The following is a 25,899-nucleotide window of genomic DNA, read 5'->3' as shown; positions in this document are numbered from 1 at the left end:
TGTGGGAAAGAGCCATGATTGGAACTTAGTGCAGCCTAAGCCCCAGGTATTGGCTTTATCCTTACAAAGTGTATATTTTTCACTAGTGGGATGTATGTAAGGTGGTCCCCAAATTATCTACCCATTACCTCATTCTTAACTGTGTAGCCTAAACCTTCATCGTTAGAATCACTCCTTTGGGTTGAAAAGGACATAGTCTCCAGAGGATCAATTTTTAAGGGAGCACAGATTGGTGTCCCATAATACCTTTTTCTGTCTAACATGTTCCTGGCAATTTATATTCCAAACCCCAGAGATTAACTCTTCTCTGTAAAAGTTGTTAAAATAACTATTAGGTGAGAAATCCATTAATTATGACCTTGTGTTCTTCCTTTCATCCTGTCATTCAACTGTGTCACAGATGAGCTGTTTGGGACTTGCTGTTTGAACTGGACTTTGATCAGTGGCAGTTTTGAAGAACAATCAATGGATGGTTTAATCCCCTCTTGCGATTTCTTTTCTGATAGGTATTTTAACAACTTTTGGATTTATTAATAACATTTTCAGAAGTTGCAATGGCCTGTTGTTTACTCCTAGTCAAACAGTTTCTACTTACAAAGTCATTCACTCCTTTTATTTCAAAAGGTGCTGGTACCAGTTGTTTGGGAGCCCAGAGTTTAATGCTGGCTCTGCCTGTAACTAATATTCTCTAAAATGGGTGGTTTGGTTTCTTTTGTTTTGCACAGCTTTCGTATTTAATGATTTTGAAATAATAGTCTTTCATAATAATGTATAAATAAACCTCAATCTACCCTAAACTGCCAGCCCCTTTGATAAAGCTTTTGATACTGTTGAATTTATTTTGCTTACCTTGTTCACAGCCCAGTCATTGCAGAGGGCACTAGATTTGTGACATGCCCAATGACATGTTGGAATAGAACAGTTTTCTATTTTTCTCTAATAATAATTATTATAATTATTAGGTTGGTGCAAAAGTACTTGCGGTTTTTGCAATTGTTTTTAACTTTTTAACCACAATTACTTTTGCACCAGTCTAATATATAATTAGTTATTATTAGACAGGGTGGTATTCGTTATTATTAGAAGAGGGAGTATTTGAGTAGAATCCTAATAAACTGAGCGAGCACTCTTAGTATAGGGCAAAGAATATTCCAGACAGAGGAAACATCAAGGACAAAGTCCTAAGGTGGGAACAGACTTGTTCCGTCCCAAGAGCAGCAAGACAGTCAGCATAGCTGTGTAGAGGAGTGAGCTCAGAGGGGACAAAACTAATCTGTGACAAATACGATCTCACATTTACTTGGAGGGCCTTCATTTAGGCCTTGGTAAGGGGTTGAACTTTATTCTGAGCGTGGGAAAATACGAAACAGGAAGGACTGTTAAGAGGGTATTTCAAAAGGCGGACTAGTTTGGAATATTAGCAATACAAGTACTAGAAATGGGCACACTGAAAATATATAATAAAGATGGATTAAGGGGCTTCCTGTAAAATATGCATGGACTATTTATTAACACAATAAATGTTAATTTCCATTCTTTAGATACTATGAATAACCATGTCTAGTAAATGTGAAATTGTATTTGTCAAAGATTCTCTTTGTCCCCTTTTTCAAGTTAGTAATTATGCAGAATCTTGGCTTCTTTGTGTAATGGCCAACAAGAAACTTATTTTGTGAGAGAATTGATTTTACATTATTTGAAGAATTTCTCCAAGATGATTGTGTTAGAAAAATTTTTTCTTCATATCAGAAAAACCAAATTTAATAATTATTCCACTAAAAATTGTCTCAGTTTATATATATTCCTGTTAGAGAGATTTAGTAAAACAAAAATAATTCACATCTACTGTCTGTATTGCATTGATTACTTGAAATCTTTTCTGAATCACCTTGTCTTTTAAGTATTTCTTTATTGCCATGTACATTTTGAGGTTTGGAGTATTTCTTCTATTTTATTATTTTAATTCTTTTCCATAGGTCTCTTAATTACTCAGCCTAATCATGAATATCTAGTAATTTATAACTTTAATAAATTATTCATTGCGAATGTATAATTTGTAATTATTTTTCTGTATTTTATAGAATGTTGTTCCTGCCGAGGTGTCCCTAGTTTGTGTGGTGAAGCCAGATGAATTCTGGGATAAGAAAGTAACACATTTTTGTTTTTGGAAAGAAAAGGATAGACTTGGCTTTGAGGTAAATATACTCTACTAAAAACAAAACGAAAAAACAGAAGTGTGCTATATCTTTAAAAATAGCATTTTGCTGGTATTATTTTGTTCAGCTTTGGATACTAAAGCAATGCTTAATCAGTGCCTAAGCAATGATTAGTGTATAGTCGGCAGTCAGATACTTGTTGGGTGAATTATGATTCTTTGTTAACTCCTTTGAATAAGTAGAAACTTTTTATTCAAGAAATTTTTATTGCATTACCAAGAGGACACATAACTAATACTAGCAAATCCTAGACATTTTGAAATTGAAGTCAGAGCATATTTTATATGTTATATCATGATTATTTTTTATTATCTGGTTTGGTTTTGATACGTGAACACCATTTTCCATCCTTTCCTATTGACATTACTCTTTCTCTCTCACTTTTCTTGCGTGAAAGTACCTCTTACGGTAGATCAGAAAGAAGGCCTAAGATGGAATATAAATTTAAACAATTCTGCCATGTTTTTCCTTCCACAATCTATTAATCCCAGCTTCCCAGCAGGGGATTAGAAAGATACTAAACTTTGTATTGGTTAAATAAGTGTGGAAGCATTACAGGGTACAAAGTCTAACCCTTTCCCTGTAGAAATATAGACTCTTGGAATACTTACAAGAGTCAGACAATTAAGACTCATTTTGGACCTTGCCCATACTGTAAATCATTTTTATTTTCAATAAAGTTAGCATCAGTGTATTTTTGGTTTGGAGGAAAGCTCACTAAGGTGTCTTAGGTAGAACGATTTAAGAAGGCCTAGTTAATTCTCAAATGAGGTAGCTTGAAATGTCTTTTAAAAATGTGTGGTATTTGTTTCTTCACTTAAAAAAGTTAAGCTGTAATTTACATGCAATAAAATTCATCCATTTTAGTGTACAGTTCTGAGAGTTCTCACAAACAGTCAAGAAATCAGGAAATACCTCATCACTACAAAAATTCCCATGTGCTCCTTTGTAGTCAACTTCTTTCATCTTTAGCCTCTGACAACCACTCATCTATTTTCTGTTCTTAAAATTTTGCCTTTTCCTGAGTGTCATATAAATGCAATGGAAAAGTATGTTGCGTTTTTAATTTGGCTTTCTTCATACCTGCATTTGCATCTGAGATTCATCCATGTTGTTACGTGTACTGGTAGTTCTTCCTTATTGCTGAGTATCAGTATTCCATTGTGTAGATGTACCACAGTGGGTTATTTTCTTCCTTGCTTTTTGTATGCCTTGTTATTTTTTTTTTGGATGTCGGACATCTAGTTTAGGACAGTAGAGACTGAGGTAAATCATATTTGTGTCTGCAAATGGGCCCATCTTGTCTTTTGCGAGGCTTTTAGTGAGGAAGGGGAAGGGTTGGGTAGTCTAGCCAGAAGTTGAGTTGGCTTTGGCTTTTGTTGTTGCTATCATTTTCCTCAGTGCACCACAGGCTTCACATTCCTCTGGTTACTTTGTGTTGAAGGTGCGGGCTGGTTTGCCAGAGGTGCTTGTTTTTATGTGTCCCACCCCCAGCTGTAGGTCTTTGCTTTGCATCTGTGCCTCAGAGAAGGCCTGCCTTTGTATTGTTGACTCTCCCTCAGCAGTAAACTGCTGTTTACTTGTTCCTCAGAGTTTGTCAGTGACATTCTCTGTTCTGACTGAGCTTCAGTCTTAGGCAGGTTCTGTGATTGTGATTCCAGGGGCTGGGGCCTTCTTAGTGATGTCGTCCCTTCCCCAGCTTCAGAAGGCCTGTGATAATCTGGGCCCATAATATATTCCTGCGCACCCTAGGATTGAGGACTCTTCTTTTCCCTTCCTGTGGGGCTTTGCCTTCCCTTGCATTGGGGCTTTACTTGTGCTCTAAGGTCATCAGAGTTGGCCATCTTTCCCTCAGCACCTGAAGGTTTTTGTTCTCTTAGGGAGATAGAGTTGAAGAATCTGGGCTGTGCGTCAGCTTCGTCCTTTCCGGTAGTGGCTGCTGCTCCCTTCCCCCAGGCCTGTACACTGAGAGAGGCTATTTCAGAATTTCTTATCCTGCGTAGCTACCCCCAATCTTTCCTTGAGTCCCCTGGAGGTCTGTGGAGAAGCGCCTGCAAGTGAGTTTGAATTCTTGTGTCTGCACCTCCCAGGGGTTCTATAACTTTCACACTAGCCTACATTTGGCCTTCAGCAATTCATTAAAAATTTCAGCTGAGTTCTTTCCTGGCTTGTATCGTGTCTGGCATTTTCCCCAGGTAAGCAAGTGCTCCAGCTCCATCTGTCCTTGAAGGTGCTGGTCTTTCCTTAGATTTCAGGTTAATTGGTTTTCCTGTGAACTTAACTCTCTGATGGATTCAAGAAAAGTTGTGATGTTTTAGATGAATGTTTTAGATGAATGTGCACTATTTTGTTGTTGTAAGAGTTGGAGTAATATGCTTTCCAGCTTTTACATGCTAAGCAGAAGCCCAATGTTTTGCTTTGTTTTTCACTTTTATGTTGCAGCTTTTGTCATTGGTTGACCTGACTTGATATAGACATGGTAGAAAGGTATATTCCAGCGTGTAGTTAAAGAAGGCAGCTCTGGTCAGTAGATTACATCAAGAAAGGTGTTACCCTGACCATGAATGGGAAATGCATTTCAAGGAAGAGAAACAGAAGTGGAGTGAGGGAAGAAAGGAAAAGCTAAAAGCAGGAGGTCTGCGTGCTGCCATGGTGAGTGCTTCAGTCAGGGAGGTCAGCTGGTCGTGCCAGGGGCCTGCAGGAAATACTGCTCTGAGAGAATGCAAAGTGAACAGGAGCTAGGGGTTCAGAAACGCAGTTATGAACACTGAGTAGGGCAGAAGATGCCTTTTGTGAGGAGCTTGTCATAGTCTGCATAAGCACAGGCATCTTATCTTCTCAGAAATGCTATGCCTCGTGGGGTCTTGTGCTGTGTGAATTAATAGTGAGGTAATGCCTTGCATCTTGGAGGATAAAATAGAAGACAGAGAATTCCTATCTGCATTGAGCTGATGTCGTATGTTGATGTTTTAAAACTCAAGAGTTAAAGCTTCTTGTATCAATATAATTGCTTTTAGACATTGAAGAGATTCAGCTAGAATATTTTCCCAAGTAAATAAGCAGTAGGCACTTACTAAAAGCCTAATGTCCTAATAAGATGAGCATAATTTCAAATGCTGGCTAATATGCCCCCAAACACACTCAACTTTAAAAGGCAGTTCAGCACCAGCCATTAAATGATATATATCTATACATACATATATATATATATATATATATATATATATATATATATATATATATATTTATAAAAATTATATTCAACATAGATGCCTGTTTAATTAAAAACGATTTTCCTTGGTGTTATTTGGGATCATTTGGGCTGTTGTAATGAAGCCTGTGTTTCGGATATATTCTAAATATTTTAAAAAGTATTAATATCTTTGTTGTGAGTACGGTGTATCTGTAAGGAAGAGTATCATGTTTTACCTTAGAGAATTATCTATAACAAAGATTTATTACCAGCTGCCTGCATGTTCATCACATAAACACCTAACAGTCATTTGAGTGACACCCGGTTCCCACATGGTTTCACATTCTTGCGCGTCATCCTTTCTAAATGTTTCTTCTAGATGGCGTTCCTCCTGATCACTTCTCTAATGTTTTTCACCAGCTATGAATATTCATCTCTCATTTCTCACCTAAATATTTCTTCATGTATCCTTCCTGTCTCTCAAATAGATACTTATCTGTTCAGTTCCCTTTTTAGCAACTCAGATATTCAAGTACTTTCTGTCCTTCAGCAACATTTTACCTCGTGGTTTTGATAGATTTTGCTGGTTAGATAATAGTATCTATAGTCTATACCTAGTGACAGGATAAAATTGAAGTTCTATTGGCAATAGTCTTTTCCTCAAATTGGAAGACTGATAAAAGGATCTCTACCTTCTCATTCTTTATAATTCATGAGAGTAAAAGTGTTGTTTACTGGTGATGATAACCACCCACCATTCTAAATTGTTTTTTTCTCTTATCTCTTCTTATTACTGTATTGGGTCCTGTTCTTTTTCTGAGGACATATTAATGTTAGGATCCGGGACCAAAGATTGCTTCCGTGTTCATCTGTCAGTAACACGTCTGTCTCAATCTATTCTTCTTTCCAGTTTTGCAGAAAGTTATTTTCCCCTAGAAAAATATTCCCCAACAGGTACAAGCAGACATACACATTGAAATCGTATGTGTATAAACACATACACACATATGAATCTATACTGAGCACGCAAAGACATACAAAGGCATTTTAGTTCCAAATCTTGCACACATGTTCTTAACATAAGTAAAATGAAAAGTAAAACATCTGAGTGTGTATAGAGTGAAAGTCTCAGTGTTGGGTTCTTTGAGAATACTTTATTAGGGAAGGATTCCTGTTCTAGTTACAGATGGAAGAGTGGGAGTAAGGGAGAAACAAGTTTCGAGTCTTTTCTATAACTTCGATTCCATATTAAAGAAAAACTTCATGAATGTTTTGATTAAAGGCCATATGGTAAATATCTTTCTCTTCAAACTTGTTAAATAATGGTATGAGCTATTTCATGAAACATTGTGGTTTAGTCATTTGTCTTAACCTCGCTAATGTATATAAAATAAAGGAAAAGATAATGTTTATGTAGGACTTCCTTATTAAGAAAATTTCATGGTGTTTATTTCCTTTGAAAAGACTTGGCAAAAGTGATTATTTTCTTCCTTTTTGTAGTATACTCTTAAATATATTTTGTGTCATAAAAGAGAGTGACTGTACTATTTACATTTAACTTAATTTTAGGACAAATAGCTGTTAAGAGAAATTATTCAAATGCATATAAACTCTGCGACATATAACTGAGTAACTGCAAATTCTCCCTTTGGTTTATCTCACTTTATATCTGTTGGCAATAATTTTATGTATTTAAGAGCCAGACGACATAGAAAGGTGTGTGTGCATGTGTATATAGTGAGATTAACTAGAGTGGGTGGGAAGTGACATGTGCTCTTCATTGGGCAAGATAGTCAGAGAAAATGGCCCATATTAAATGTATGGGATTATAACTCATCAGAATTATATCCTCTTAGAACTGAAAGCAACATTATTGATAACTTAAGTTGCCTTTTTTTGTCATATTGGGGAAATAAGCCAGGAGTGAATCCCTTTAGGTCGACTTTTATAAGGTCAGTGAATTTGTGGCAGAGATAGGGCATAAACCTGCAATGATTGGTTCCTAGCTCAGTATCCTCCCAATTATTAATATAATGGTGTTTACCCTAGAAAAGGAATAGGGCAATCATTTGGGGATATTCTAGTAAAGCCTTTGGCACGCTGAGCTGTTATGACCAAAGGGGCAATAGCATGTAGATTTATTTTCAACAAAGGCTTGAGAAACAAACCAGAAAACTTCTTTTTATGAAAGCATTGCACACCTGTCTTGGGAATATGGCAAAAACAAAAAGCTCATTTCCTGTGTAGAACCTTATTTATGTTCATATTCTTAGCACCAGAACACATAGCTTCTAATAAATAATTACTTCTAACAAGTAAATTTAATTTCCACTAAATAATGATTGTTGAACAAATGAATAGCATATCATTAAAAGTTAAGTTATAGTATGAGGGACGTGATAGAAGGATTTTTCAAGAGATATTTTTTTCAGCGTTTAAATAGTGTGCCAAATAAGCCACAATAGAAGAACAGAAAGACCATTTATTATGTTTTCTTTCATTACGTGTTCTATTCAGTCATCTTTTCAGGAGCGAGTGCTCTGGAAATGTTCTCTTTTCAGATGTGAATTGATGGTCGATTTAGCAAGTAGTTTATTTCTTCATAGAATAAATACATATCTCTTACTGTTAGTATATATCTACTTAATAGATTGCTAGACTTTTTTGGAGAAAGGAAAAGCCCCTCCCTGAAATCTGATTCTGATTGTATTTAATCTTTCTAGTGTGGAAGTATCTGCCTTCATCCCCAAAGGAGTTGGTGGCAAATTAAATGATTTCTATGGCTTAACTCCACTTATTGTTGAATGTTTAACATCACACCTGGCAGTAAGAACTAGTCTAAAGAAAGTTGCTTTGGAGCTAGAGGATAAAATAAAGCCCTCTGTGACAAGTTGTTCACTAAGAGAAAACCATTTTCTGTGTTCTTTTATTCTAATATTTATTTTACCGTGTTTCCCCCAAAATAAGACCTAGCCGAACCATCAGCTCTAATGCTTCTTTTGGAGCAAAAATTAATATAAGACCCGACCTTATTTTAATATAATATAGGACCTGGTATAATATAATATAATACCGGGTCTTATATTAATTTTTGCTCCAAAAGATGCATTAGAGCTGATGGTTCGGCTAGGTCTTATTTTTGGGGAAACACGGTAAATTAGCTCCCATTATTACCTGAACAGGAAAACAATGAACTAGAGAGAGGCTAAACTCCTCTCATACTAGAGATAACATTAAATTGCCATTTAAAATAGACATAATATAGTTTACTGGTATGAAACCAACCAAAAATGTAATTTGATGTAGTATATCTTATTTCTTTTATTTTTTACATGGAAAAAGAGGCACATGAACCCTTAGCTTTCCTGTTAGTACCACCTCCAGATTTTCCTTTGTTCTCCCTCTAACTTTCTTGCTTGCTGCCTCAAAAGCGGTACCTTTCTTCAGTTTAAGGTTGAGATCTCATTTTGCCTCTTCTGTTAGTCGTTCCCTTCTTGTGATTCTTTTCTGATTTTAGTTTTTTAAATATAGTATTTGGTACATATTCTTTAAAAATATGTATGTATGCTACATGAAGTTTAATAATAAACATTTGAGTACACACTACCGAACCTGAGTACCCAAGTTTCTATACTTTGCAGTGAATCTGAGTGCCCCTCTCTGATCCTATTCACCTACCTCTTCAACCTCTGACACCTAAATTATTTGTGTTTGTCCATCCTCTGTCCATGTTTTCATTCTCTCTCTGTGTGTGGTGCATTAAAAACTTAAATGTGAAAGAAAAAATCTTTAGAAGAAAATAAGGAGTGTTTACCTTTTAGCATTCTGTTATATCTATAGACTTATCATTTAAGGATTTTATTTATTCTAAAATAATATATTAGGTTCATTTATTTTTGAGTTTTATAAAAATGGTAATCATGATTTTAGTCTTCACTGACTTGCTTTTTCTCACTCATCATTATGTCCAAGATTCATGCTTATTCTTGCAGTAGATATAGTTGATTCATTCTCACTGTTCAATGTTGTATAATTGTGTGAATAAAAACAATATGCTTATTCTGTTGATGGACATTTGGGTTGTTTCCATTTTTGCCATTATGAATAATGCTCTGTAAACATTCGTGTGTATGTCTCTTGATACACGTGTATAAGATTTTCTCTGCAGAGTATCCAGAGCAATTTTTGAAATAATACCAAATTGTTTTCCAAAGAGTCAATTTATTAATACATATCCACTTTCAGTGTATAAGAATTTCCATTGCTCTACCACCTTGCTGTCACTTGATATTGGCTAATACTTGATATTTGCAAGTTGTTATGGTCTCTTCTTTTCTCAAATTGTCCTTGGTTATCAATGTTAGTCTCATAAAATGAGTTAGAAGTGTTCCCTGAATTTATGTTCACTGGAAGCATTTGTTTAAGATTAAAAAATAATCTGGTCTTCTTTGATTTTTTTTTTTTTTTAAATGAAACATCTTAGACTGTCAAGTTCAGCACATGGCTTATAGATCCTCAGGACAAATGTAACGCTTTTACATTAGGAGGCCACCAAGGCTCCCAGGGCTTGCTAGAGCTCTCAGGGCTAGTAAAGCGCAGATCCAGAACTGGGACCAGTTTGAGGTCTAGTGTTCCTTGCACCATTACACACGAGCTCTCAGAACATGATTAGTTAATAAAAGACTTCTCAGGTACTGAAAATTTCTTCTTTGATTTTTAAAACTCACTTGTAAACTGGCTGTGCCTGGTATTTTCTTGGGAGATTTTTTTAAAAGAGAGATTTATATATGTTTATTTTACTTTTTAAAATATTTTCATTATAAAGAATTGTGGACACATAAAAAGTAAACAGAATATGATAATTAACTCCATGTGTATCACTACACCCAGTTTTAATAACTGTCAGCCATGGTTTATCCTGTGTCATCCTTACCCTCACCCACTTTCCTAAAGGAAGATTGGGGATATGATACTAGTGAAAAGAAGTTGAAGACATTTCAGTTTATCTGTAAATAACCATTTTATTATGTCTCTAAAATATAAATACTCTTTATAAAAAATACAACCCAATACCAATGTTATGCCTTAAAAGAAACAATTATTTAATATCTAAGAGCCATTTGGTTCACATTTGTAATTATTTGGTAAATGCTATAAAAGGATTTGGTTATATATAAAATATTACAGTGTTTCCCTGAAAATAAGACCTAGCCAGACCATGAGTTCTAATGCATCTTTTGGAGCAAAAATTAATATAAGACCCGATCTTATGTAATATAAGACCGTGTATAATATAATATATATAATATAATATAATTCTTATATAAGACCGGATATAATGTAATAAGACCTGGTCTTATATTAAGTTTTGCTCCAAAAGATGCATCAGAGCCGATGGTCTTTTTGGGGAAACATGGTATATATAAATATTTTAAAATTCATTCATAAACTTATATATAAATTAATGTGCATGCACAGATTGTTTGATTTATTTGTATCAGGATCCAAATAAGGTCCACACATTTTGATGGTTGAGATGCTCATCCAAGTAGATAGGTTTTTAAAATATTGTTAGTGATTTCTCATTTGATTGATTGTTGATTTCTGGTTGAATTGCTTAATTTCATTGTGGTGATAGAATGTTATCAGTTAGTTTCTTTGAAATATACCAAGGCTTTATTTATGGCCTGATACACAGTCAAGTTTGTTTCATGATTGCTTGAAAAGACTATGTAATGCTCTTATTATTGGTTGTGGGATTCTGTATTAGTCATTAAATGGTCCAATGGTGATCGTTTTTTTTAATAAGTATGAGCTCATAGAATTAAATATATTTAATGCTTCAAAATTTATTGTTCTTATTGATAAACAAATTCTTATATCTTTGGCCAGTGGGAGTCTTTTCAGGACCCTTTGGAACAAGTCTAGTAGTCTTTGATAGCTTTCTTCATATCTGGATAAGAAGATAATCCAATCTCGTCCTATGTATTTCCAGCCCCAGACCTGGAATTGGCCACTTCTCTAAGGAGCCTTGATTCCTTATAGTGGAAAATGATATTTGGAAATAACAGTCTGGATACTAGAAGTGTGTATTGCTAAGAATTGGTTATTCTAAACTTTTCAGTGGACAGAACTAGAAAATTTATGTGTGAATGTGTGTGTTTTTATTTAAGATGAAATACATCATGAGTGTAAACTGATACTTCCAATTCAAATCGAAAACCATAAGGGTACTTTTTCCCTCTCACATCTTCCTTCCCAAGAATGCCATTTTCTCAAGGACATCAGAGATAGGAGAATTAGAATATCCCATATTAATTATTTGCTTTCTTCATCCAGTGAATAGCAATACTGAAACTACCAGTCACAGTCTGATTACTGAAAATGGAAAGAATCTCATGATTCACGTCACTTTATTGGTTATAAGTGTCTGTTTTTTCTCATGTCAGTTTGGATACTTATAGCAATTTATCCATTTTAAATTTGCATAGTTACTAGAACAAAATTGTCTTGTGTGTCTGTCTTTTAAAACACTGCTGGCAGGTTAGTTCTGTTCTTTTCATACTTTCTATTATTTTATCTTTTCTTTTTGCTTTATGTTATCAGAAATTTGTTGACTTCATTTTAGTCTTTTCAAGGAACGCTTTTGGCTTTATTAATTTCTCACCTCTTCTATTTTCTTTCAATTTATTCTGTTGTCACCCCACCACCGCCCCCCAGCTTCTTACGGGTAGGTCACTTAGCTCATTATTTATTCACCAGCCTTTGTTTTCTAATATAAACATCTAAGGCTCTTAATTTCCACTTAATGTATTGTTACCAATAGCAATTTGTTATAAACTCTTAATTATGATAGGATCATTTTTCTCTGGTAATTATATGAACTTTGGTACCATGTTTTTGGTATCTTCCTAAAATAAGCCCCCCCCCCCCTTCCCAAAGCAGTCTTGGTAATTTGCCTTCATTTAGTGTTTACATTATAACTTTATCTATAGTATAGATGTTCCTGTTTTGCATTTTGGGTGTGTTTCTGAATTTTTCTTTCTTTCTTTCTCTGGTGGTTCTTCCACAAGTCCCCCTTATGATTTTGTTTTCTTTTTCTTTTGTAATTAGTTATTCTTCACCACAGTCAAGATACAGAAACATTCCATCATCCCCCCAATTTACTCATGCCACATGATAGTCACGCCTTTCACCATTCTCTCTATGGTGCCTGTCCTTTTTTTATTTTCAGACTAGTTGGTTTTTCTTGACCTCAGCCCTCTGAGGAATTCCAGAAAAGTTATAATTTTGTAGATTATTTGGCCTTTGTTTAGAATGGGAATGGTGCTGTTAGTAGCTGGAGACATTTTTCTTACCAAGTTTTTCTTGTAAATTCAAATTCACGTATTATTTTTTGCATTAACATTACCATTTGAATACTTTTCTCCCACATATTTTTTTTTATATTCATGTATATCTTCATTGAAACTTTACTTAGCTCTGTATTGCTCTCTCAGGTGATTCTATAATTAGTATTTGGAATCTCTTAAAGTTTAGAATTAAAAAACTTCATGTTAAAAAAACAAAACAAAACAAAAAACCTGTCATGTTAATATATAAATTTCAAGTTTATGAATTCTCTTCTCCCCACTTTATAGCTCTGATTTTCAAATTAAATTTTAGTATGTGTTATCCTGAGTTTTATCTACTATTACAGGACATGTTTTGTAATATACAATCAGAGGAACATTAGAGAAACTTTAAAGTGTATTGTTGTTATATTCATTAAGTTTGATTTTTATTAGTAGCTTTTAACAAACTATAATAAAATGATAAATTTATTATATCCTTATTACAGAGTGTAATACAAAGAACACAATAAAGTATATAATTTTTGATTGACGATTTATTATTCATTTGTGCTTACCATTTTAATGTACTGAGCTAATTTTAAGGCCATATAAAAATTCTTCATTGAATACATCATTGTATTAAAGGAATTTATTTTTATACTAAGAAATTATTAATATTGATAAAAATTTGAAAATATTTCAACTGAGCTGCTAGTGTCTCTTGTTTTTCAAGTTGTGTTATTATAAATGGCTTATGATAGCTTATTTCTTAGCAGATATCTATAATTTATTAAATTGATTTTAAATGTTGTATTTAAATGTTGTAGTAATGATAATATATCATCATGTTGAAAAGAATACTACATAATTTACCCTAATTGTACCTCCTCATTACTTTCATGGACATAAAAAGTGGCTTACTAAATGTTTCTTCTCTTTTTACTACCTTTATAGGTTATTTTAGTGTCTGCCAATAAGTTGACTCGTTATATAGAACCATGCCAGTTAACAGAAGATTTTGGTGGAAGTCTCACCTATGATCACATGGACTGGTTAAATAAGAGGCTGGTTGGTATATTATAATGAGATAAAATGTTATTACATATAAATAAGATATATTTTGATAACTTTATAATTTTAGTCAACTAAAATGTAGATTGTTTTCCTTTTCACAAAAATTAAGCGATATAATGTATACCATATGACAGCACAATGCTTGAAGGCAAATGCTCTGGAGTCAGATTCACAATTGCTCCCTATTACTGTTGTCTTAGTAGCAGTTTAGTCAAAGTTGTAACTCTTTTAAGTAGAATAACAGAGTAGCATAATTTCCTGAGGTAATCTAGTTGACATACCATTTTCAGAGAGAATATTTAAACATCAGTTTGAATCAAAGAGCACTTTGGCAGGTTATGGGTTTCATTTCTGAAAATGTATCTTCTTTTTCAGGCCAGACTTCTGAAATCTGCTACTCTGTGTAATGCAGCATTGTTTAATCAAACTGCTGAGGACTGAACAAATTTCAGATTAACTGAATTTATAGTATATGAATTTTATTGAAGAATACTGTACTTTTGGATGTTTCAGGATGGAAGACCAATTTTATTCCCACCATATTTGAACAATAATGTCAGAAAAATGAGTGTCCACTTTATTTTAAATGGACTTGGCCAGTTCCCTTTTTAGAAATATCTTAAGAACTGATGTTAATATTTTGACTAATTTACTTTTATGCTACATGCTGGTGTATAAAATTCTTTATTACATACAACCAGTATGGACTGGTAATAGACTAACATGAAGAAATGTTCTATAGCTGGAATTAGAGAGTTAAAACTGGTCTAAATAATGTTCGTGTAGTTAAAACTGTTATTGGTGCAGATGTTTCTCAAGGAAACATAGGAATAAAAATAAACTTGTTGACTGAGGAATAAAATAAACTTGTTGATTGAGGAATAAAAATAATTTCTTAATGTATAAAAATTGAAAAAATTTCCTATCCATTGAAACTATTCATTGTTTTAGGAAGCAGTTTTGTTTTCTCTCCTGATGGTTGAATTGTACTGACACCCAGAAGAGAGAAAGGGAATTCTGCATAGCTAATTCTGTTGCTCTTAGCTGAAAATTCTTTTGTACATATTAACTTTTAAGATTATTCTTCATATGTTAATAAAATCTTATTGTATATTGTAGGTTTTTGAGAAGTTTACAAAGGAATCTACATCATTATTAGATGAACTTGCTTTGATTAACAATGGAAGTGATAAAGGAAATCAACAAGAGAAAGAAAGGTAGGTGGCCAGTGTCCTGAAATTATACCCTTGCAAAGCTATGATTAACCTGATAAAGATAACCTCTGTTTTTAATGCAAGTTAAAAGAATGAAGGTAAACATGTTACCAGTCAATACAAATTGACATACAAAAGTTGAATTAAATTTATTTGTGACAATTAGTTTTACATGTACAATTTATTGATTTGAATTAGTTTCTTTACAAAAGTGTTGATGAATAGTGATAGATATGTTTACCTTTTTCTGACACTGTAAAATCCTCATTTACAAGGACATGTTTTCAAAATGGAACAATTTTCTACCTTTTAGAGTATACTACTTTGTTCGTAAAGAATAGGAACAAGGTTGCAGCATGAAATACAATTTTCTAACCTTATTTAAATATATTAGCACTTAAATGCCTAGCTTGTAGAACTCTTATGTCCTGGTAAAATACGTGATATTCATGAGTGCAGTTTGGGGAATTTAGTGTTTTATGACACTGGATGAAATAATCGTTCAGTTGTACTATCTAAATGTAACTTCCTAGGTGAATTATTTTAACAGATTTCCATGGAACTTTACAACCTTAACAATTTTCACATTCCTGTTGGTAGGCCAAGTCCCTCTCCACAGCTTAAAAGCACTAGAGTCTTTCTCGTCTCTCAATAGCAAAGTGAGGTCGCTAGAACAATAATTTTGCAGTAGGAAATTGAAAAGAATCAACACTCATCCTTGTCTATCTCTTTTGAATCTGACCTTAATTATACAGTGCTGCCTTGATACTAGTCATCTTGCTAGTCTATGAACCCAAATGTAGTCACATACTAGTCAACTGAGATAATAAGGCAAGAGGAGTGTAAGACACCGGATCTTGATTAAAACAAAGTGAAAAATGTGAACACAAATGGTTTGAATGTAAATCTAGTTAAAATAACAACAAACATGTAGAAACATTACTATCCTATAGATGCATTATAAAAAGGTAAAATGTAAAAATTTTACGTATATGTGAGTGTGTGTGTTGTGTAGATCACACACACACACACACACACACACACACACACACACACACACTATGGCTGAGGAATTTAAAATGCCACACAAGTTACTTGACAAAGATTAACTGAACCTCTGACTTTCTGAGTAGTCCGGCAGTGTAAGTAAGATGTTTCTTAAAGTCCTGTTCCTCAGGGAAGACACACTAAATCTTATGGTCATAGATTTAAATGTTGTTTACTATGTTTCCTTTCTGAGAATGACTATAGGTATTTACATATTATAGGTTCTAAGAAAGCATTGCAGTGAAGAAACCTATTTAATTGCTTCCTTAGAATTTCTTGTATTAGGTTGGTGCAAAAATAATTGTGGTTCAAAAGGTGAAAAATAATTGCAAAAGCCTCAATTACTTTTGCACCAACCTAATATTTACACCCCTTTTTCTCCACCTAATAATACCTCGTTCAGTGTTTTGGGAAACATTTTGGGAAATGCTGGTTTGCATGACTATATGAAGTACTAAATAAAATCATGTATTTGCCAGTCCCTCCCCAAGGAACTCAAATGTAACTGCTTAGTCCCTAAAACTCCACATACCAAAGTCCCGCTTCTTGCAAATTTTCATCACCCTCTTTATGTCAGCCCTCAGGAAACATCTAGGAAAAGGCCTAGATCAGTTGACAAAAGTGAAAGATTTAGAGCAAGACTGCTCAGTTACAGCAGCAAGGTCCTAGGCTTTGCCTTGTTACGTACCCTGTGTTTCCTTCATCTTGTACTTCCCAAATGTGTTTAAGAAAATAAAGCCATAGTCCAACTCATATGAAACATAATTAGTACAGGGAAGAACATACAACTGCTAGGGACACACACATACACACCAGAGAATATTTGCAGCTCGCAAAGATTGCTGTAGAGGAATAAACTTTTGATTGGAGGATGGCTGCATGCATTTTTAATGTTGACATTTCTGGGCTATTAATGTATTACAAGTTTCATTTTGAAATAAATATCCAGTGAAAAATACTAGAATGGATTCCTTTGACATATTTGAAATGCCATAATTAATAATAATAAACTATATTTTCAAGTAGTATATTTTGTGATTTATTACATAGATATTTCTTTGGGTACTAATACTTATCTCTCATGGGCTTCCTAATGTTTAAGAGAAATTAGCATGGTAGAATAGTCTGCTTCATATTTTCATACTTGTGTGCCCCTGTTTTGATATGTACGTATAAAGGATTTTCTTAAGCTATATGAATAGAAATACAGCTTTTAATAATTGCTCATTTGGTACTTGCCAGGTCCGTGGATTTAAACTTTCTTCCATCAGTTGATCCTGAAACAGTTCTTCAGACAGGTAAGATGAAAAGCATGTTTACCAGAAATAATCATAATCCAATAAACCAGTCATATGTTGACTGGTTCATAAAAATAAACATTAGTTGAGCCTGTACAGCAGGTCTTGGAATAACGTTGTTTTGTTCAATATCATTTTGATATAGTTGATGAGATCCCATAGAAACTTAACTGTTATTTATATCAATTAGCCTATGGTAAAATTGGTTTAATTGTATGTTGTTTTGCTTAAAATCGCGGAACCTATGGATAACATTATGTGAGGACTTACTGTATTATGTGATAGAAACTCTAGGGGAAATTTTTCAAACTGCTTTTCAGTTTAACTTAAGTGTGTTAATATACTCTACAATATTAAAAAATATTAATGATAGTTAAATTACTTTTCCTTTGAAATATTTGGGTTTATTTATCTGTGAAATGGAGATAAAAATTTCTATTTCATTAGGTTTCTATGAACATTATTGAATACTCATTATATTCTAGCATTGTATTTTTATGTATTTTAGTATTTCATTCTCCTAACGACCCCTTGAGATAATTAGTATTATTTTCTCTATTTTGCACTTGAGGAAGCCAAAGCATGCATTTATATATATAGTTGCTCAAGATCAGTAACTATTAAGCGTCATCACCATAACACTGAGATAGATCCAAATCCAAAGATACCAGCACTACTGTTTTACACTCATCTATGTAAAACACGTAGCACCTTGCAGTGGCATCGCACAGTGTGTGTTCACTTTGGAATTCCTTTAAATGGAAATACTTTAATTTTATTTCTAATGTATTTTTCTAATAGTAGCTCATAATTCTAATCCTACTGTGTATCAGGTACTGTTCTAAACACTTTACATATGTTAACTCATTTATCCTTTACCATAACCCAGTGAAGTGTGGGTACTGTTACATCCTAATTTTAAGATGAGAAAACTGAGGCATGAAAAAGTTAAGTAACCCATATGGGTTATACAACTGGTAATGCTAGAGTTGGGACTTGAACTAAGGCAGCTTGATTTCGAGGTGTGGGTTTTGAAGTCATTATGTGGTGCTGCTTCTGTAACGGATAGTAGATCCACAAGGGCAACATTACGGGTAACGTGTCAGAGTAGAGAAAAATAAATGTATTCTGATCTTAATGGCTTTTGTGAATTTTATATATATGTAAATATATTAAAAGTATGTTTTATATATATCACTACACTTTAAATAAGTCTTTAAAATACTTGTTCTTCCAGTTACAAAATGTAATGAAGAGTAAAGAAATAAATTTTGAGTGTCTTTGTGGTATTGATTCACTTGTCGTAAGTTTTTAAAGTATGATATAGCTAGATCTTATTTTTTTAGACAACAAAGGAATAATTGTAATCTCTGAATGTTTAGAAGGTAAATAGACGTCAATAAAAATATTGTTCTAGACTTAAAACTCTAAATTGAATTCCATATTTATATTTAACATTTTGAAAGCTGCTTTAAGCCATTGAAATAAGAAGTTTTTAAATTTGTAGTTTAAAATTAACTTTATATGCCACTAACTTCTGTTTATATGCTATTGACTCTTAAAGTAGGGATCAAAAGAATATAAAATGGAACACTTTTGAACAATCTTAAATATTTTTTAGAAATTGGAAATACTTCCAAATTGTACTAAAAGCCACTTAAATTTAGGACATTTTCCTAAATGAAAAGATGAAGAAGAGAATTTAAATGTCTACATATTTTTGGCCCCTAAATAATAATTTGAATAGTATTATCATCCTGGAAAAACAATTTATAATTTATTTATTTTTAAAATTATTATATACTTACAGTTTTAGATGTTGTATATGTTGCAGTTTTAATTTCTTATGCACGAGTGAATTTTCTATATGAGTTTGCTGTAATTGAATTAACATTGGATGTGATTTTTTTGGCCCCTCATGATTCAGTTAATATGTGGTAGAAATTCCTATAGAGATTATTTAGTTTTTTTTTTGTACCAATAATACAGCCTTTCTACCCTTACTTTGATCATACATGTGTTACATCATCAGCTTTTCTTTTAGGTGCTGTAATTAAGGGTATGGATTAATACTGAAATCCTACAACACATTGATTAGAACCATCAGACAGAAATTCCATAGTGTAATTGTGCTGTACAGGGAGAGGATCACTTGGCAGTATCCTGAGTAATGAATCCACCAATAAGAAGAATGTGATAGGTAGATAGATCAATCGATAGATAGATAGATAGGTATAATATATACATATACGATATGTATGGTACATAGTATGACATATTTAGTATGTATATTTATGATATGATATATATATATATATATCATATATACAATTTTGTGCATATATATGCATATATACGATTTTTTATTTCTTTCTATATAAATTTAAAAATTGCATTTCAGTATTTGTGACATGGTAGATAGGTAAGTAGACATATAGTTAGATATAGGTTCTAAGAGTAAGGGACTAGAATTGAGAAGATTGCGAAATAAAAATTATATTTCTTTAAGGGTATTAATTACAAGTATTTTTCATTCATAAAGGGCATGAATTGTTATCCGAATTACAGCAGCGTCGATTTAATGGCTCAGATGGAGGAGTCTCCTGGTCTCCTATGGATGATGAACTGCTTGCACAGCCACAAGTTATGAAATTATTAGATTCACTGCGAGAGCAATACACCCGTTACCAGGAAGTTTGTAGGCAACGTAGTAAGCGTACACAGTTAGAAGAGATTCAACAGAAGGTGATGCAGGTAAGTGTCTGACTCGAAAATATCCAACATTTTAATACTAAATTTATTTTTATAGTTTCTGTTCTGTGACTGACTGTATACTGAGCCTTATTTATGCTATATAGAGAAGCTTAGCATATCACACCAGACTCTCAAACTATTTTTAATTATGTATATTTTTACAAATAGTATTTGCATTAGGATTATATTTTTTCTACAGTGATGACATTGAGCAGTCCGCTTACTGTATCAGAATGAGCTTCAAAAAATAACTAGTTGTTGGAAACGTCATCTGTGGTCTCTGTATCCTCACAATAAATAATGCTTTATTATTGACACTTCATTTATTTTTAATAGCTTGCTAGTTTTTCGTTAATTTAGGCTATAAAGAGTTTTCTATGCTAGCAAAACGATAAACTATAAGTAATTCTTAAATTGTGTTTTATGAAACTGATAGAAAGCTTTAAATTATTTAATACTTGATTTTTAGTTTCTTTTACAATTGATTTTCATAAGAAAAGGGCTAAAATATGAAAAATCAATACTAAGGAAGACATTTCTGTTATTTAGATTACATTCTGGATTTTCATCTATTATTAAGAAATAAATCTTAAAATATTTTACTTAAAATCTAGATTAGAAATGTCTTTATTACATTCATTCGTTCATTTATTCATTCATTCATTAGATGAGTATTAAGTGCTTATTATGTAGAAGACATTGTGCTAGCATTTATATGGGATATAAAGTTATATGGGATATAAAGGTAGACTTGGCTTTTGCTATCATTAAACTTCGGGGGAAAAAAAAAAACAACTTCGGGGTAGAGAGTGTTAAGTATCCCAGGACATTTCTGAAATGCTGTGGGCATTTGTAGGAGGAATTATTCCTCTGGTTGTGGGCAGTTTAGGAAGATTTAGTAGTGCAGGAGGCGGTGATTCTGTTTATCCTCCAGAGTGTGTATGACTTCACCAGCCACCTCCTTTAGGTTGTAAAGGAGGATTGGCATTTTGTGGGAGAGAAAGAACAGCATGAATAAACAACAGCAGCATGAACTCCCAAGCTCTGTTGAAGAACAAGGAAGCAGTGAGGCACCACGGGACATTTTTGGCTTGGGAGTCCTGGAGCAGCATGGGCAGGGAGCATGATCCAAATCCCAGTTGGTCCACTGATTTCTCTGTGATCACGCTCACATTATTCACCCACCTGAGCCTCGTTCTGACTTTTTCCTTTATTCCTTTCCTCTCTTTGTTTCCCTCCCATCTCTCATTAACCAAAACAGAGATAACAAGACCACTTTTGAAAGGTTTGTTGAAACAACTCAGCACTCGATTAATGGTAGCTCTTATTTCCATTGAACTAGACTCTAGACTAGAAGTCTATTTCAGTTGTTGGCACACTTTTTTCTGTAAAGAGCCAAATAGTAAGTGTTTAGGCTTCGTGGACTAGACAGTTTTTCTTGCAGTTATGGCTATTTAATCTGCCATTGTAGTGCATAGACACTGTGTAAATGAATGTGTGTGGCTGTGCTCCAATAAAATTTAATTTATAAAAACAAGTGGTAGAACACAGCCTGCAGACTATAGTTTGCTGACCTCTGACCACAGCATCTGGATGTCATGGGGAAAAAGGCTTGAAAGGAAGGAAGGAGCTGCATCATGGAAGATCTTAAATTCCAGGCAAAAGGATTTAGGCTTTATCTCACAATAACCCATATAAGCCGAAGATTTCTGAGCACACCTTAATTATGTGTAACTTTTTCTATGTAATATATTTATTAAGTTAAATATAGTTTGTATTAAACCCAGGGAAGCTTTTGCCAAGTAGCTTCAGAGTACAGTCGTCCCCTCTTGTCCTCGAGGGGTATGTTCCAGGGCCCCCATGAATGCCTGAAATCATGAATAGTATTGAACCCTATATGTACTGTTTTTTCCTATATATATACCTTTTCACTTAAAGGACACACTTCATGATTTCTTGGCATATCCGAATAGCCAGCATCACTCTTGTACTTTGGGGCCGTTATTAAGTAAAATAAGAGTTACTTGAATACAAGCACTGCAATACCGGGGCAGTCAGTCTCATAATCAGCAAGGCTCCTGAGTGACTGACTGATGGATGGCTAACGTATACAGCCTGGATATGCTGGACCGAGGAACAATCCACAGCCTGGGTGGGCACCATAGGATGGTGCAAGATTTCATCACACTACTCAGAGCAGCACACAAAAACTTATGAATTGTTTATTTTTGGAATTTTTCATTTAAAATTTTCGGGTTTAGACAATTTTAAAAGTTTGGGTTTAGACATGTTGAATTTGAAGTCACTTTGAGACATCTAAGAGAAGACAGAAGGGTAATCCTGAACAGGTCCAGAAATTAGAGAAGTCAGGGCTGGTGATGAATTTATTATCTGTGTATGAATGGTAATCATAGGCATTGATTTGGATGAGAATTACCCAAGGAAGTTACCCAAGGAAGGAGCTGAGGGTACAGGAGACATGGGCTAGTTAACTGAGCTTTGAGAAACTCCAACATTTAATGATAAGATAAAAGAGTGTACTCCTGAAAAACAGTAATGAAGGATTGGCCAGAGATGACGGAGAAAAGTGTGAAGACTTAGTTCTGTGTCGTGGAAGCCAAGGGAAGAAAGCATTTCAGGGAAGGAGTTGGGAACATTATCAAATGCGGATGAAAGATTGAGTAAGAGTAAGACTTAACATGTCTATTAGGATGCGATAGATCTGGGCCATCGGTGAACCCAGCACATGGAGCAGCAGGACCAGAAGCATACTGGCGTGAATTCAGGAATGACATCGAGGTGTGGGGAAGGAGACACTGAGTACTGACGACTGAAGGGAAGATGAGTAGAGCAGTGCCTAGAAGTGGTAGAAGAGGGGTTGTATTAGTGTGCCAGGGCTGCTGTAACCAAGTGCTACAGACTAGGGCCTTAAACAACAGAAGTATTTTCTCACTGTTCTGGAGGTTAAGAAGTCCAAGACCCAGGTGTTGACAGGGTTGGTTCCTTCTGAGGGCAGTGAGGGAAGGATCAATTCCAGGCCTCACTCCTTAGCTTATTGATGCTCATCTTCTCACTGTGTCTTCACATCGTCTTCCCTCTGTACCTGTGTCCAAATTGCATTTCCTCCTAAGGACACTTATCGTATTAAATTGGGGCCCACCCTAATCTCATTTTAATTTAATTGCCTCTTTAAAGATTGTCTATTTAAGTAAATATGGTTACATCCTGAAGTACTGAGGGTCAGATCTTCGATGTAGGGATTTGGTGGAGGTGGTGATGATGGTGGGGCCCAACTCAGCCCACAACAGGGGTCAAGTGTAGGTTTTTGTTTTTTTTTTAAATATAAAAACTGTAAGCGGTTTAAAGGCTACTGGGATGTGTATATTTGGAGGGAGAGGTTGAATATACAAAAGAGAAAGAACAATTAACACTGTCGAGTTCCTGACAAGGTGGATGTGAATGGACTCTAAAAGAACAATTGAAGAGGCTAACTTTAGAATGAATAAGGGAGAACTCCCCCATTATAGCAGGAGGAAGGATGGGTAGAATGAATCCAGAGGTGTCTCCATGTATAAATCAGGCATCAGGAAGATGAAAGAGTTCCTGTCTGATGTGTTCTCTTTTTTTCATAAAATAGGAGACAAAGGTTATCCTCTTGGTGGTGTAGGTGGTGGTGGAGGGGCAGAGGGTTGGCATTCAGGAGGAGTAGAGGTTTAAATGGAGTGGAGAGGATTCAGGAATTTCTTTGTGGGGATTAGAAGAATAAAATTACCACAGAAATGGAGCAGTATTTTTAGGTAGTGTTTGTTGATCTTGACTTTATGGTGGAACCTTTCTGGCCTGTTATGACCCTTCCAATTTGGGGCTGGCTGCTGAGGTGCAGCACAGAGAACACATTTGGTGATGGGATTCATCCAGCATTCGTGCTTTGCTACGTAGAATCAGCGGGTAGGATAAAAAGACAGAGGGGCAAAGGAGTTAATGTATGGGCAAATGTGTTTTTGAAATGATGGTCCAGCTCAACTGGATAAAGTAGAAAGAAACTAGAGAAGGAAGATGATGATAATATTTATAATGATGATGATGGTGATGAGATTATTGTTAAAAACAAACTGCATTACAGTTCTGTTTTCTTTATGAGCATTACATGGGAATTGGTTAGAACATTAATATTCACCTTGTAATGGTGCCTGCACTCTGTTTTTCAAAGGTCACGTTTTAGGGAAAGATCGATTTCCCTTGATGAAATGATTACTTAAATTTAGCTATATAGTAACATACATTGATCATGTCAGCACACACAGAGCATAAACTATACTGCTTTCAGTCTTGCAAATTTGGGGAAAATGAAAATAAAATTGTTTATATAAAGATAATCATAAAGTTGACTATCTCTAAGTTAAATTAGTGAAAATTGAATTTTTCCCAATTTCTTTTTTTACTAACATCACTGAAAACATAAGGAAAGAGAAATTAATAAGTCTAACAGATAAAACTGTATGATAAGTAATAACCATTATAGTTATCAGTCATTTAGTCCCCATAGTTCAAGCTAGGAGCATAAGACTTCACGTGGTATGCAGTCTCCATGCTGCTGCTTCTGCATTTAAAAATTAGATTTCACATGCTTCTGGGTAGGAGACGATACCACATCACTGAAATAAGCTATCGTTATTCTCATTATCTGTCTTGGCAGTCATTACCGCCAGCATTGCAAGTGTTATTTCTGAAATCATCCACGTGGTTTTCTTCCTTTGTAGAAAGGAAGCATAGATGTAGAAAGGAATAGGATGCACTCTGAGTTGCATAAGTATACAGCTGGAGGGTCTGTTCCCGTTCCCCATATTCTTTCTCCAGGTCAGATGCTTAGCATTTGCTTGACATGCCTTTCTTCCTGATTTGATCTCACATACTTCCAGATACTCTCTCATGCAGCCTTTAGAATAATCAGCCTGGTCAGGAAAGAATGGTGGATAGTTACATATATGCATTGGCCTCTGCAAATATTTGTCAAGGTAGATTTTAAGAACATATATCCAGGGCTATACTTTGCGTATAAATGTAATCATTTGAGAGGTCCCTCTGATACGGATTGGTCATGGAACTCTTTTTGCAGTAAGTTAATATTCAGGTTGAATGAGCAAGATGTCCTGCTTGAAATTAAATTTTATAACCTGGTTTGGCAAACTGCTATCAATGCACTTAAATAAACTTGTTTACTGGACATCGACCGCAGTTCGCATCATTTTTATTAAAAATAGTCGTACATTTACTCTGTCTACATTGTTGAAGTTGCTTACGAAGAGAAGCTACTTTCAGCATACATTAAAACTATGTGCCCTTGACTATGTAACTTTTTCTGTGCCGAGGCCTTTGTTTTATTTAAAATTTATTTTTATTTTTACATTTTAATCTTTTTAAATATATGGTTCTACTTTATGTTTTAACGCTTGTGAATTTTTTTAATTAAATTTATTGGAGTGACAATGGTTAGTAAAATTACATAGTTTTCAAGTGTACAATTCTAAAATACATCATCTGTATATCATATTGTGTGCTCACCACCCAGAGTCATTTCTCCTTCCATCACCATCTACCGTATTTTGAATAGTAGACAAGACTCATGGCTTTTAGTCGTACTTTTTCAGTAATGGATTATGTTCAGTAATGGACCCCAGGGAAGTCACTTAATCTCTCTGAAACTCGAGTTTCTGAAGTATTGGATTAAAGAATTGACCGATATAATTTCTGATGTCCCTTCCAAGTCTC

At 34.3% G+C, this 25,899-nt stretch overlaps 1 protein-coding gene across 2 annotated transcripts in view; it reads left to right on the top strand.

Moving 5' to 3' along the window:
* Window positions 1–25,899, top strand: part of SESTD1 (SEC14 and spectrin domain containing 1) — a 91,640-nt gene that overhangs the window by 42,646 nt on the left and 23,095 nt on the right. For both annotated transcript variants that reach the window (XM_074338707.2, XM_074338702.2), the window contains 5 exons: window positions 2,082–2,195; window positions 13,698–13,811; window positions 14,937–15,034; window positions 17,321–17,376; window positions 19,919–20,130. In XM_074338707.2, the coding sequence (XP_074194808.2) occupies window positions 2,082–2,195; window positions 13,698–13,811; window positions 14,937–15,034; window positions 17,321–17,376; window positions 19,919–20,130 (594 nt within the window). The remainder of the gene's footprint in view (window positions 1–2,081; window positions 2,196–13,697; window positions 13,812–14,936; window positions 15,035–17,320; window positions 17,377–19,918; window positions 20,131–25,899) is intronic.

The sequence above is a fragment of the Rhinolophus sinicus genome, chromosome 17 (genome assembly GCF_057876585.1).
Source record: "Rhinolophus sinicus isolate RSI-liver-muscle chromosome 17, RSI-T2T, whole genome shotgun sequence".
NCBI lineage: Eukaryota > Metazoa > Chordata > Mammalia > Chiroptera > Rhinolophidae > Rhinolophus > Rhinolophus sinicus.
The sequence above is the reverse complement of the archived record's forward strand: the minus strand, read 5'-3'. Positions and strand labels throughout refer to the sequence as shown.